The sequence below is a fragment of the Melanaphis sacchari genome, unplaced genomic scaffold, assembly GCF_002803265.2.
Source record: "Melanaphis sacchari strain LSU unplaced genomic scaffold, SCAv2.0 Contig21_pilon_pilon, whole genome shotgun sequence".
Taxonomy (NCBI): Eukaryota; Metazoa; Arthropoda; class Insecta; order Hemiptera; family Aphididae; genus Melanaphis; species Melanaphis sacchari.
This window is the reverse complement of record NW_020271096.1, coordinates 1248561-1264244: the sequence shown is the minus strand read 5'-3', so window position 1 is coordinate 1264244 and position 15684 is coordinate 1248561. Positions and strand designations below refer to the sequence as shown.

Below are 15684 nucleotides of genomic sequence, written 5' to 3'. Positions count from 1 at the left end.
CTGTTAGGAGGAGTACTTTGTGTATATTACTGCAGTCGACCGATGAACAGGAAATAATAATTCGTATTTAATTACATGATTGTTTAATCATTGTTAATGGATACTCAATCAGAGCGTTTCCTAGCTAAAATTCAAAGTTATTATGGACAATTTTATCTTATAAAATTTGTCATCGGGGTCGTGTTCATTTTTTCGGATCGAGGTTATCGCGACTGACTGGGTTCAGTGAGTAAAATCGAAAGGAAATAGAGCAAATCACTTTACTCTCTCCATGATCCACTGACTAAGTACTGATTTATGCCTATAAATATATATACATATATATCGTGTTTATATCTCCTCATGCATGTCTATGGCAGAGTGTCCACTAATATTATCTTATAATGATTATTGTTTTTCGTATAGTATTATATATTCATTATATTGAAAGTTGTTATTAATGTGTTTATTCATCACCACATCTCTAGCCACCGTAAACTTTTTGAAAGCGAATGATTATATAGGTAAAATTTAACACATAAGTAATCATTTGATTTTATAGAAGAATGGAAAGGAGATTCAAACATAATAAAATTAACTTAAGAAAAAAACAAAACATGTTTACCAAATGAAAATAAATTACGAGTATCCGCATAAAATCATCGTGATTTTACGCCTTGACAGAGCTGTATAATCATGTTGTTTTTTTTTTTAACAATTCATGTATATCTTTTAAATAAAAACATCAATAAATTAAAAGTGAAAAGTTAACCTACCTATAGTGTTGTATACGTCTACTAAGATTGTAATAAACAAAGACACAAAACATATTATTGATATAAGTTGATAAAAGTTGTTTCGATTATCGTAATCAAATGTACTCCTAATTAATATGGGTACGAATTTTATACATATTTGTACTAAAACTTTTAAATTTTGTTTATTTTATCATTCAAATGTTTTTATACAATATTTTATTAAATATTAAGTAAAAGCTAAGGTTTTTAAAATAGTATAAATAATAATTTTTTTTCAGATATCTTATTTATTGATGAATCGAAATTGAGTTTTTTACTTTACTCTCATACAGATTTAAAAAATTAAAACATCTTAAAAACAATATACGCGTAGTATATTTAGTGTTAAACAGGTATTAGAAATGAAAAATTAAAAAATCATATTTAAAAGAGAATGTTAATATATTTTAATTGCTTATTATTTTCTATCAACACGTAGGTACCTAAATATTTTTATAAATATTTATATTTTAAATAGATATAAATATAATATTTTAGTAATTAAGTAAATACCTATGAAAATATTTTTATAATTATGGTGGCTGCATTACATTTTATGTTATTAATGTATTATGTTTTTAATTATATATTAAAACTAATAGTGCGTGTATAAATTTACTAGTTCAGATTTATGTTTCTATGTTACATAGAAAATAAAGTGTTAATATTTTATTTATTAGTTCGGCGATATTCTCTATGATATATATACTATATAAACCGGTATTTGTTTAAATGTTAAGTCCCTACGCAGTGATAATACATAGAAGTAAACAAATTATCGTAAATTATTGTGGTAAAATTTAGACGTGACTTACTTAAGGGGATTGCAATTTAACATTTTATAATTATTATTATACTTAATAATTTTAAATATTCTTATACATGAATCGATAAAGATTACTTTGGTTTAGAATATAGAATATGAAATCTAAAATCTTAATAAAACTAATTTATTTTATCATACCATGTCTAATATTAACTCTGAATGTATATTGAAAAGTTCCGAATAATAATTTATTTACAGTTATTCTTAGACGTATAATTATAACAATTTAGTAAACAAAATTTACTATTAACATAATATTTTTAAATACTAACTTTGCTTTAAAGTATATAAAATTATAGGAATTCATAGAATTTATAATTTTTAAAATAAGTATTCAGAAATATAAATTGGGGGTGAAAGGGAAAAAGTTTAAATACATTGTAAAAATGATGCGAAAATCGACTATAATTCTATAAGTATTTATTTCTACGTAAAAATAAGAATTTACATTTTAAAAATATTTTTATGATTATGTTGTAACAAAAAGTTTTAGATAAAACACACTTATAAATTATTTATAAATTTACATGTTAATTAAACAGATTGTTTTAATTTCCATTAAAGTTAGTGCGGAGTTATTACTTAATATACTATATTATTAATTTTTACATTATTTTTTAATAACTAATTATACAATTTTACACATTTTATTCTATAATTAATATAGTATTACAAATATTTATATTATAAAAACCTATTAAAATAACCAGAAATTTATGAAAAGTATTAATTATTCCATGCATTTTATTATTTGATCTAAACATTCAATTCAAAAAAAAAAAATAAAATTCTAATTTATTTTTGTTTTTATAAATACATTTGAATCTACTGTTAAATAATTATAATTATAGGCATTTGATGTTGAAGAAAACATTTTTAAAATGGGTGTTATTATAATATATAACAGCAAGCTTATAAAGTTTATATTAGTTAATTTAATTTTTTATTTATTAATATAGTGTAACACTATTAGTGTTATTATGTTATATCTTAAAATGTTGTTAATAATTTAATTTATATGATGATATAAAATATTTATTAATTCATTTTTTTTATATTTAGCGAATTTACAATATAAAATAGTTAAAATTCTGTTATGGGTGTCATTTTTTGTCATTTATAATTTTGTTTACAAAATAACTTGTTTTCGCAATGTCATTTTTAGTAGAAAAAATTATTTAACACTTGTTTAGGAGTTAAATTTTAAAATCATCGTGAATTATGACTATATTTTATTAGTGAAAAACTTTCATCGGTGATATTGATAGTTTTTGAAATCCAATATATAACAGAATTTTTTTTGGAAATTGTGTTTGATCATACATTTATGTTGTTCATATCTTATAGTATTTCTTTAAATCAGAATTTCATATAGCGTTTTTAAATTCACAAGTTTTTCTTTTTAAAATTTTTCTATATTTAAATGATTTAAAATATTTCAGCTTTTTTCTTTCTAATTAGCAAAATTAGCAATGACGTTTTTATATTTTAATAAAAAAGTTTATTGTATACAAATGTATGTACATGTATGTAAGATTTTCAATTAATTAATGTATATATATATATATATATTATGTTAATGGCAGTGTTATAAACTATATTTTTTTTTGTCATAAACCATCTATGTTGTTGCCTCCCAGATGGGGATTGTTCGTGGGTCAAGATTAATTACCCAATTTAACTTTTCCTAATCAAAAATTAGGTGTATATAATTAAGTTTGAGATTCACGGGAAAAGGGTTGGAACGTTTCTTGTGCTATATTTCTCTTAAGTAAACTACCCTTTAATGATTAGAAGTTAAGTAATGGAACATGTAGGATACAGAAAATTAAGACTGAGTTACTCATTATAGGCTATTTGTTTTCAGCCATAGTAATATACCATACAAGCTGTAATAAAATCTATAATATTTAATTAAACTTGATGATTTTTAAATGCAAATTATATGACAGAAATAAGAGAATAAAAGCGAACATTTTTCATCCGATGAATAGAGGTATCCGAAGTAATAACTTGTATTATTAAGTTTGAAAATGTCTATGTTATTAACATAATAAAGGCATTTTGAGTGGATTATTAGATTCACATCATGAAAATGATTTTACATATTTCTCATAATATGAAACCTTTGTTTAAAATATATTAATGTTTAATTAGTTCTATTAGAATAGTATGTCTTAAGTTAATATTTTTTTTTTTTATCAAAACGTAAAGTACTTACGTATTACGAGTAATATTTCAAATAATACAGTTTACTGAAAAATTAATTTACAAAAATAATGTTAACGTGAAATCAATATATTTTGCCAATATTTGAGAATTTTGTAAACATTTTTCAATTTTGAAATTTTAGTAAACTTATTTTATAATTGAAGATCATTTATCTACTGAAAATGGTTTTCATACTTAATAAGTAATAATTATAACAACAAAATAACACAGAAATATTTATAATATATTCTTCATCGAAGTGTGAAAACGGTTATAAATAAATTAAATGAGATTAATTAAAAATCATTATTTTGGTTATTATTAAACACACACTTTAATAATCATAAAAATTATTATTATTTTTTTGTTTAATAACTGTAAATTAATTTTATAATGTTACTAAATTTTTTATTTTATTTTGTTTTTTTTTTAGGTGTAATGGTGAAGAAGCCAAGGAGGTGGTCATCGAGACAGCACTAGGGCAAAACCTGTCCGGTGATTCTGAATCATCGTAATCGTTTCTAAATTACCCTTTCTTTACTCCATCGTATTATATTACTGCCAATGATTTCGCTAGAAGATATGACGAAGGTCACTTTTTTCGTGTTTTATTGATGCGCTCAATACATAGAGACATTTCCAAACGGAGGGCACGATAAAAGCGCACCCGAACTAATCTTCTAGGAACCTCTGTTTATCAATCATATTTGATTCACGGTCCATGATACGATAGTAATAATATGACGGCATGAACTCAAAAATAATGAAATAGTTAAGTGTCTGTCGTTATTGAAAACTAGTTCCTCTGAAAAATAATGTATTAGGTATATCTATAAAAAAAAATATAATACAAATTATGAAAAAAAAAAAAATAATGTGTAGGTAGTTTATAACGGCAAAATAGTTTTTGTTCTCACCTAAACTAGCCGATAAATTTGTTTCAATGCGATCAGTAATTTTCTAAATCGATATCATCATGAACTGTGAATTGTCAACCGTTATTTCGAGAAGAACAAACAACAGGGGATTTATTATTATTTATATTATTTTTTTATCTCGTTTGTTGTTATATTTTTCATTTTTTTTTCATATTCTATAAATTTCCTATATCTTGAGAGTATACAATATAAGGAGCACCCGTCGATAACTTATATCAATCGTAACGAACCGTAGTTATGTGTTAACAGTAAACTGGAATGATTTGATTACTATCCAATGTATGTAATTCGGTTTAAAAATGTTCTTCCATATCAACGGCCAAACGCATCGTTTTTATAACTTTAAAAATAAAAACTAATTCACCAATATACTTGTGCCGGCTATCTGTATTTGCTACGTAGGTACTATACGCAAGTATATGCCACAACGGCAGTATAAAATAATAAAATTAAGCTCTTATGTTATGTTGAATGTTATACTTTGTTTTAATTTCAAAACTCATTTTCATATCATTTGTATTGATCATAATTGTATTTTTAAAAGCACTTCTGTACAGTACGAATTATTTAAAATTCATCGCTGAAGAATAACATAATATCGTGCTAAGCGTAAGGTGTTGATTTTTGTACTATTTAGGGAATATTTTCTCATTGTAAGCTAAGGTATATATATATATATAAATATTCTCTATATATATATATTAATTTTTAGTAATTTATTAACGTTATTTAAAGTTATATTGATTAGATTTTATTAATTTATTATTTTTTTTTTTTTTAATAAAATATTTTATTGAATAAGCTATGTATTTATTTATTTGTCTGACCTATGAATTATAGGAATATTTTGTTTCATGAAGCATTTTTTTATTCAATAAGAAAATCATTCATTATTTATATTTACTTGCATATGAAGTTATGAAATTAAAAAATTAAAAAATTGTACGAAATAATAATTTATTTAATATTTAAATTGTTACAAATAAATTGTCTCATAACTGTTTGGCAAGAATAACAATTTAATATTTAAAAATTTAACTGTTTTGATTTTTAAAATTAATATTTGTTTTAATAATTTTAGAGGTAATTAAAAATAGTAAGTATGTAAAATATTAAACTATGGGCTCCAGTTTAGGGTGATTTTATAGTTCCCCCATGAATATTTCATAACTTTGATTAGATGATTTATAAATATACTTAAAATCAGACATATAATATTTAAGTATGTTTATTATTTTATAGTGAGAGTTAAGTTCTATATTATGGTTGGGTTAGGTTAAACATGTTGTGTAGAATATAGAATTATAGAAGCATAAGGGATAAAACGAAAGTTTAAACATTACGGTTTGAATAGACTGCCGTGCTTTTAGATAAAACAATATAATATTAATACAATTTGTAGTTCATATAAATATTTACAACCTGTTAAAATTGCTAGCGTCCTCTAACGGTTGACGTCGTCGTGATTATCATTGTTACATCGTACAGTAAAGATTATTTGTATTTTTATGATTGGATTTAAAATATTTGGAAATTATGATTAAAAAAATATAATATATTTCAATATATACTACGTCGAAACATTTTTTGTTTTTTATATTTTTTATAATCCAAGTTTTTTAAGCTTGTTATATAATACAAATTTTATTCTATTTTTGTTACGTATTGTTTTAGAATTTTTTGTATTACCAACTATAAAATGGTTAAAATCATAATATTATGTTACTAAATTATTTTTAATTATATTATTATTTATTAAACAAAACTCGTAATAAATTCAAATAAGTAGATTAAAAATAGTTTAACAATATAAGACATTAATCATAGTTTTTGTTTTATTTACCTATTTCATATACAAATATTATTTCAGTAAAAATTATATTTATTACTATTTGCCACTCTGAATGAAAAATTATTTTAAATTCACTTAATCTATGAATATTTTTGATTAAATAATTAAGCTGACAAAAGTCGCACGTATATACATTATACATGACGTATACTTCTTTAGGCCTGTATGTTTTCTTATTATTTATATTTGTTTATTTTTTTAAAAATTATTTCCTACTATACTTTAAAAAAAAAAAAAAAAAAATGATATCAATTTAGAGTTGAGTTTTATATTGTTTAACACCGAAAACCCTGATAAAAGGTAGTCGGGCGAGTCCCTTCAAGAATTATTTGAATGTTTCAACGAGGCGCAGATAATGCAATATATACACACGCTTTGATGCACGATTTATATTCATAACGATTTTTGAATTTCGTTTTTCTACTATTGATAAACACAATTTTGTCTCAATACTAGTGTACAGAAAACACTGTTGAAAAAAATGTTATAAATAGACAAAACTACGTGGTATCGTTTATGTAATATTATTAATTATGATCTACCGTCTACTTAATATATATATATATTTATAATATTATAAATTATAACTAATTATTAATTTAAAAAAAAATAAAAAGAAACTCGTATAGTGAGGAGAGCTTATCATTACGATCATAGCAAAACGACGTCCCAACGTGCGCGGTGTCACGACTAAGGGAAGACGCGTGCTCGTCCCCGGCAGTAGCGTTATGGCGCACCACCGGGTCGGATGTTAGAGCATTTCGGGGCGCTCTCAGGTTAGAAGAGATTAAACTCTCGTACGTCGCGCCGACCAACGTACACGCGTCCGGAAGTAATGCGATCCGTCGCGGTCGAATAATATTAACATAATAATATTATCGTAATCATAACATTGTTATTGTATTGAAAAGGAACAAGCACCCGATCGTGACGTTTTGACGGGTTGCTGTAGCGAGAGTTCGCAGAAGCGCGAGGGTATTGTTACGCGGACGTTGAAGGTAATAATATTATTATTGTTATTATTAATTATTATTCTACTACTTATGATTATATTAAATACGATAGGGAATTTTTGTTACTCTATAGTTGTGTAAGGTAGATCTAGTACATATTTTTAACGAATAACCGCAATAACTGTCTTCATTTTTTTTTATACAATCTGATTCTGATTACATAGGTTTGTGCATGAATTATATATATATATATATTTTTTTTAAATTTACAATTATTAATTATCATTTATTGTATGATTTTAATTATAGATGGATATAGCACGTCCCTTTCATAGTAGATGCTTAACACATAGTTAGAACTAATAGTGAAAAGATATTCAGAGAAAATAATATATGTGTTACTTGATAATTATTTGCTATAAAATATACGAACATATTTTTGAAAACTCTACGGTAACGGATATGCATGAATAAATAATTATCTTGAAGTTATTTTAGGTTTCTATACAAACATTTGTATAAAATACCTTACAATATTTCACATGATCAGTCTGTTAAATTTTCACGATTCGTTGTTATTGCAAAACCAACGTTGTTTTAAATTTATCATCTTTGATTTGGTCAAATTAATCATTTTATTAAAATTTTTAATTAAATAAATGATAGTTGATACAATTTAGAATCACATAATTCCAATATAGGTATCATACTATCCCAATATAAATTAAAATATATTCTGTATCAATTAATATGTATTAAAAATATAAATTAAAAAGTTATTAGAGATATAAAATATATAACGTTGTGTATGTAGGTTACATAGTACAGCAAATTGCGCCGTATTACTACAATAAAATTTAATTTAACTATAAAGCCTTTAAATTATGTTTAAGTTATGATAAATGAACAATTTGATTAAAGGCTAAATAACATTATCGTAGGTAATGAAATTAACTTAATATTAATTGATATTAACCGATACAATATTTATATATACAAACAATTTATAATATTATACGAGATATATAATCGTATAAAAGTCGTTAATTTATTTTATTTCTCATAAATTATTAAGTTTAAATTTTAGGAACTGGAAAAAATTGTTCATTGAGTGATGACGATTTTTAAACGGAAAAATGTTATTCTAGATAAAACCTGCCTAAATAAAAAATAAGTATAGTACAATCAATATAATAGCCTATTATTAATAGGTTATTAACTAAGAAAGAAATGTTAAAATTAACTTTAAACACATCAGATAGTAAAAACAACATAATAAATATTATCAACAGCAGTAAAATAATTTATAATATACCTAGTAAGTAGGTGTAAAAATGTAAAAATGATTTTTTTTTCATTTGTATGACATAAATATATTGGCCTAAGCTTATAAATAAATTTAATGATTAGGTTACAATGGGGGTCTTGTAAAAAGTTAATTTGACTTCTGTATTTTGTTTCTAACAAGTCGCACTGTCATCGGTTTACGACACAACTGCGTAAATAAAGTAAATTGTTGACATTAATCACATTAGACAAAAAGCAGCTATACTTTTTTAAAAATTACTCAACATGAAATTCAACTCCTTGAACAATTTAAATTTATAATTTTGTTCATTTTTAAATTTAAATCCAACGTTCTAAAAGCCATCGGTATAATATCTAAACATTGTTAATTATAAAAACACATAATTAAACGTTGAGGTAAATAATATATAATTCATAATATTATTATAAAATACTGGGTATAAGATACTATGCGTTTTATTATAATTTAAAATCTTGTATTAGAATTTGTTAAAAAACAAACACGGAGAAAAAAAGATTTTTCCATAGAAATACTTTTATACTGGAGAGACAGAAAAGATGCAGTTGTGTATGAACATCTGCGTTGTTCTGTGTATTATATAATGTTACCAAGAAAATCATAGAGTAATATATTTTTTTAACATAAAAAATTTCCGATAAAATGTAGTTTACTTTTGCATTAACCAATTTTTGCAATGTGTAAAATATGTAAAATTATTCTCAGCAGTCGGCGGAGCAATCAGAACTTTGTGGTTGATTTATTTATGAGGTACTTATCTATTTTATTGCTGTAAAAGCACATATGTGCACGTTTGTCAATTGACTATATTTTTTAATATTATATTATCTATGCAGTTTCATTATCACATTTCAGAGGATAAAAATTCGTAGTTTTTTGTTTTTATTTGGCACAATAAAAGGGGCTATTTTCAATAGTTGTTAGTAAAATAAGACGTTTTTTATTAGTGTATTTTCGATAAAATCAATTTAAAATAACGACTACCCCCGTCTTTTAAAATGATTTTAAGTTTGAAACATTTTGAAGACTTACAAATTAAATACGAGTTTAATAATATTTTTTATACATTCAAAATGCAATATCCCACGCAAATTGGTGGTGACAAATGATTGAAGAATTTATTAATACCTCGAGCTAATAGCCAATAGTCAGCCCGATATTATTTCTATTTATTTATTTATCAACTTTTTTTTTTTTTAAATTGATTTTACTTTAAAGTTTACTTCAGTAATTAAAGTCCATTTTTTACCATACTAAAATTGGATAAAGTTCACATAAGAGATTTTGAGAATGCCGTGTTATAAATTAATTGAATGTCATCGGTACGCGGCAGTAGTTGGGTATGTTTTTTAAGATTAAAGAAATCAAATTATATTAATGTCGTTTATCTTTTGTATAAATTTATTATAAATAAGCCGATTGACTATCTAGAACTTTTTCTGTGAATTGGTTTCAAGGTCTTAACAGTCAATACTAAGCATAAAGTCATGTTCTTCCTTGAAAGTTATTTATAATAATTGTATTGTTTAATTAATATTCTATGTCATAGCACATTTATTTAATCAAATAACATATTATTCAAAATTAATTATGTATAATATTATTTTGTACTGTACTGGGAATAAATTGCGGCTCAAAGATAAATTACTATCTTCCACATATACGTGTTAAAATAAATAATCTAAAATATCGTTTTTAAAGTTTTTTCAAAGATAACATAAACACTATGGTAAATGGAGCTGCTCTTAAAATTGTTTTTCAAGTGAAAAAATTTATCATTGCAATCTTGAATTCAAAATAGTTTTTTAAAACTTTCTTCCTTCAAGGTCGACGCAGTACCTCTACTCGGTATTTAGCTGTAGAGATACTACGTATTTAACATATTTGTTACCTACTGTTTTCCGTTTATAACAGTAGCCTGTACTAACGTAGTGACGTACATGCAATTTCCGGTATTATCATTTGTTTTTATTTTTTTTTTTACACATATTTATGAAATCCTGTCCTATTGTTCAGAATATAAAACATAATGAGATAGATACAGACTATATTAATTTTACGCAAGATGATACAAATAATATTATAAGATGATTGAAGAAGATTGATATCTAAGATTAATTTGGTACGTGGTACAGGTTTCGTTGGCTGTAATAGGTATGGTTGCCAAAACGGAAATACCGGTTGAACATCAACAATGAAAATAGTACTTCCGGTCCTGAGAAGCGTAGTCCGAGGTCGAAATATTATGTGATCACCAAAAGCCTCTAACACCACCAAACTACGGAAACGGGTATGGTTGTACAGGAAGTCAGTTTTTATGAGTTGCTATGTTTGGGGGTTGCCGGGCATCACTGTTAAAATTCGCAATTATTTATTTTTACCGTTGTTTTTTTTTCCAACATGATGGTTGATATGTTTGGTTTGTAATATTTTTGTTCAGATGAATAAATGTAGGGACGAAGGGATAAATATTTATTAGCACAATTTATTGCTATATTATTATTTATTAATTTGTCATGATAATTTATTATTTGCAATGATAAATATAGAAATATTTATATTTTATAAATATAAAAGGGTAACAAATATCAGGGATAGGAAAATTTTATTGAAAAAAAAATATGTCATTAATACTAAACATTTAAGTTTATATCAAATCATTTATTATTTTACGATAATATTATTCAAATCTATTTGGTCTATTTTATTTTTATTCTATGGAGAATAAATTTTTGTTTCTATTATTATCGTATTTGAGTTATAATGTAATGCTTTTAAATATTATTACAAAACAATGATTCTAATAAGAAAAATACATTATTAATCTTATTAATCTTATTGAACGTATTTTATTTTTCTATTAACGAATTAAAAAATTTATCAATTAGGTATTTTAAATATATTTAAAGCTATGTGACTCTGCTAATTCGATCATTTTAGAATAACTTCGACACGATATAATGATACGAACAATATTAAGTAAATATGATATTAAACATTCAGTTAACATTGCTAAGCAACCTTAAGAATCATTTATATTTGTTCTATATGGGTAATAAAAAAAGATAATAACTAAACAATTAATATGTAAAATTCAAAAAAAAAAGAAGGGTACATTTTTAATCCAATAACTAGGGCCATATTTCGTAAACAATAAATTAGTCGAATGAATAAATTATCGTCTTAATAATAATAGCAGAATCAAGTTATAATCAACAACAACAAAAAAAAAAAACAAAAAAAAAAACTACAAAGACATAGTCTTTATAAGTAGGTACGGCTAAAATGGAATATATTGGCGATGAAGATAATTAATAATAAAACGTGGAGACAATAACGATTATTACCGAAAGCAAATGCGAATCCATTATCAATATTATAAAGAAAAGAAAAGTTAAGTTGGCAAAACTTTACACTGCATAATAGCATTTACACAATTTATAAAAGACTAATTAAAATGGAAATTAAAATACTTTTTAAAGAATAAAAATTTCACTCAAAAATACACTTGTTCATTTAAAAAATGTACGAATTTAAACGGCATTTAAATAATTAACAATACGCTACGTGTTATCCATATGAACCAATGTTGTTTCTAGGGTGCTATCTGTGGGTCCGCCCGCTCAGAGCGGCGAAATTTTTTTATGCGGGTATATTTGTGGTTATATTTATTTATTTTTTGTTAAAAATATTTGTTTTCAACTTGTTTAAAAACTTTTTCATTTAATTAATCTATTATGCACCGATCGTTTAATGGCTAACCGAAAAGCATTGTATTCTGATTACACCGAGGCTGGATCATGATTATTTTTCTTTATCGAATTTGTTTTTTGCCTATATTCCATGCATTTATGTCAAACGCATCAGGTTAGAATGGAAATAATTTAAAAAAAAAAAAATTTTAAATGCAATATTATTTGTATGAAAAATATCCAAAAAGCATTTTTTTTTTTTTTCATATTCAAAATTAAATATTATTAAATCACTGTAGCCAGTAACGATATTATTCACCGCGTATGAATTGTTTTATTTAAATTATTATAATGCTAAGTTTCAATAAACTATTTAATAAACTATTCTTATTATTTATTTACCACCGCATAAAGACAAATTTGTTAAAAATAAACTACCTATTATTTCGTGTACTTAAATCATATTGTTCCGTACAACTGACGTGCTCAGTCTACTCGACACAGCGCGCGTTAATCCACCGACGTCTTCGATCGGTCGAAGTGGAATTAGTTCTGATTGATTATAAATCTAATTAAATACTGACGACGCACCGAGGGGGGGGGGTCGTATATTATAAACAAATATTTCGTCAACTGCGCCGCCCGATTAATTACACTTGATAGACAATATCGGGCGCGAGAAGAAATACTCTGATTTATAAACACAAAACCCGGCTGAGGGTTGAAATATCAATATCATTACGATTTGACGTGACCTTTGCGTTGCTCGTGAAATGAAACCATATTTTTTTCCGAATCAATTTACCGTACGCGCCTCCCCACACACACACGCGCGCACCACCGTGTAGGCGCCGCGAATAACAAATGACCAAACCGGATATACTCGTACTGGGGTTATTGCGAAAATAAACGGAAACCGCGAGTTCGGCGCAGCGCAGAGTTCAATCGGTGCGATCATCGACGTGATCGGTGTGTGCAAACCGATTAGAATAATAATAATTGTGTTTTGCGGGGCACGAGCGCCGTGCGATCTGCACGAGTGTACGCGGACAATAAAGAGATTTTAATGCGATATTGCAGGATCCGCCGGCGCGCAAATCCGCAGACGGTGTGCCGGCAACGCTGCGGTAATAATAATAATAATAATAATTTGATGATGATGATGATGGAAAGTGTTCGTAGATAATGTAATACAATATAATATAATATAATAATATTATGTCTCGTACGAGCGCTCTACACGAACACTCGTAAACCATGATTTTATATTATCAACGACGTCGTCGCAATAACGTGCAAACCTCTTTTCCTTCGCACACACGCACAGAAATCGTCGGTCTAGCGTTATCGTCGTATTAAACGCGATATTATTATTATTTTATATTTTGCATTTTGCGTGTGTGTGACAGTGTGGAACCGCAACGGGTGCGCGAAATATCATTGGAGATTGGTGCAGTTCTAAGTCGGATGTCGATAAACGACGACGACGACGAGCGCGTTACCAACCGCGCCGCCATTCAAGCGATGTTATTTTTATGGTCACCGCCGAGCGTGCACTTGCGCGCGGTGTTCGGATGCCGTGTTTATCGTTTATGATTTCAAATGAAAATAATTTAGTAATAATAATAATAATAATATCCCAGACCGTTCGATACCCTGTCGGCTAGTGCGAACGCGTATTCGCGTAAACACGTGAAATCTACCGACATATTTGTGATGTAAATATAATATCACACTCGGTTGCATAATCGTAAGAAAAATGATGATTTATGTCAATCAACTACATTTGTAATAAATTTAAACTTTTTAATTTGTCCGAATAGCGTTACTGTCGGAACGAGGCGTGATGTGTTTCGAGTGTTGAATCAACCAGCCCGCCCCCACCCCAGCCGTGTTTGTGCAAAATATAAAGTACTATATGATTATATTTCAGCTAAAATATGTCGCCAATATTTTCTGGATCATATTTAGCATATGTAGCAGTTATGTCTGCGACGAGTGTAGTGAAAATACCCTACACGTAAATATGTAAATTACAACACATTCAAAACCTAGATACTTCCACTAACACAAAACAAAATAAAGAAACCCTATTGCAATTTCGGGCTGAGGATCTAACCACTTCTGATTCTATGACCAAATATCATAGCATATTTTTAAACATCTAAGAACAATAAACGGTGAATAAGGTATACAAAAATTCCTTGTAAAACGGTTATATTAACTACGCGCAAAAATGGTATTTATATTGCCGTCAAGATACGCCTTGAATCAGATTAACATTAAAAACTACAAATAATAATGATTTCTTTTACGTAGATTACCGAACCCATTTTAAAAACGTCAAATACCCACCTGCGTATAAATAAAATTGAATGTAATTTTAATAAATAACTTTTAACATCGATATACAAATCAAAGGTATATATTAAAGATGACTCGTGTATCATTCGTAATACAATTTTACTATACTATAAACATTTTATATTATTTGTATTATTTAAAATATTGTTTTCGTTTTAAATTGTATATTTTAGAATTTAAACTTGTTCAATAGTAATGATACAACAACGTAAATTAATACTACTATACTAATATTATTAACTATTCGTTATTATGTGTTATAGTAATTTCTACGTTTAAAGAATATCTTTTGACAATAATAACGATTAATATACGAAAATGTTTAGGCGCTAATTCGTTATTTGCTACAGCAACAAATTACTAAATATAAGCTGAATTAAAAGCTGTTTATCAGGGACATTGATACGATCATGCAGATGACAGTTTAAAATACATATGCGTATTTAAATCAACCACATTTTAGACTGCACATGTACACAAGTCTTTATGCATCATTATTATTTGTGATGTTTTCGCAGTGTTCATTTTATTATATCCTGCGACACAATAGTAAATAATTATAAACTACTGTGAATAATAAAGAACAAGTTTATGCTCTGTCGGGGTCAAAAGTATTAATAAATAATTTCAACAATACAAAGGGTAAAATAGGAATTTTATTAATAAATCAGTTCGATTATCTGTTTAGAAATAAATGTATAAATGGTGTATGATATGTTTTACAAAATCATAGCAATACGTAACT

The 15684-nt window shown here is 26.1% G+C and overlaps 1 protein-coding gene across 1 annotated transcript in view; it reads left to right on the top strand.

Annotated features, from left to right (window-relative positions):
* Positions 1–5436, top strand: part of LOC112594004 — a 32332-nt gene extending 26896 nt beyond the window's left edge. The window contains exon 3 of the mRNA XM_025338591.1: positions 4247–5436. Within this exon, the coding sequence (XP_025194376.1) occupies positions 4247–4328 (82 nt within the window). The 3' untranslated portion in view covers positions 4329–5436. The remainder of the gene's footprint in view (positions 1–4246) is intronic.
* The last annotated feature ends 10248 nt before the right edge of the window (positions 5437–15684 follow it).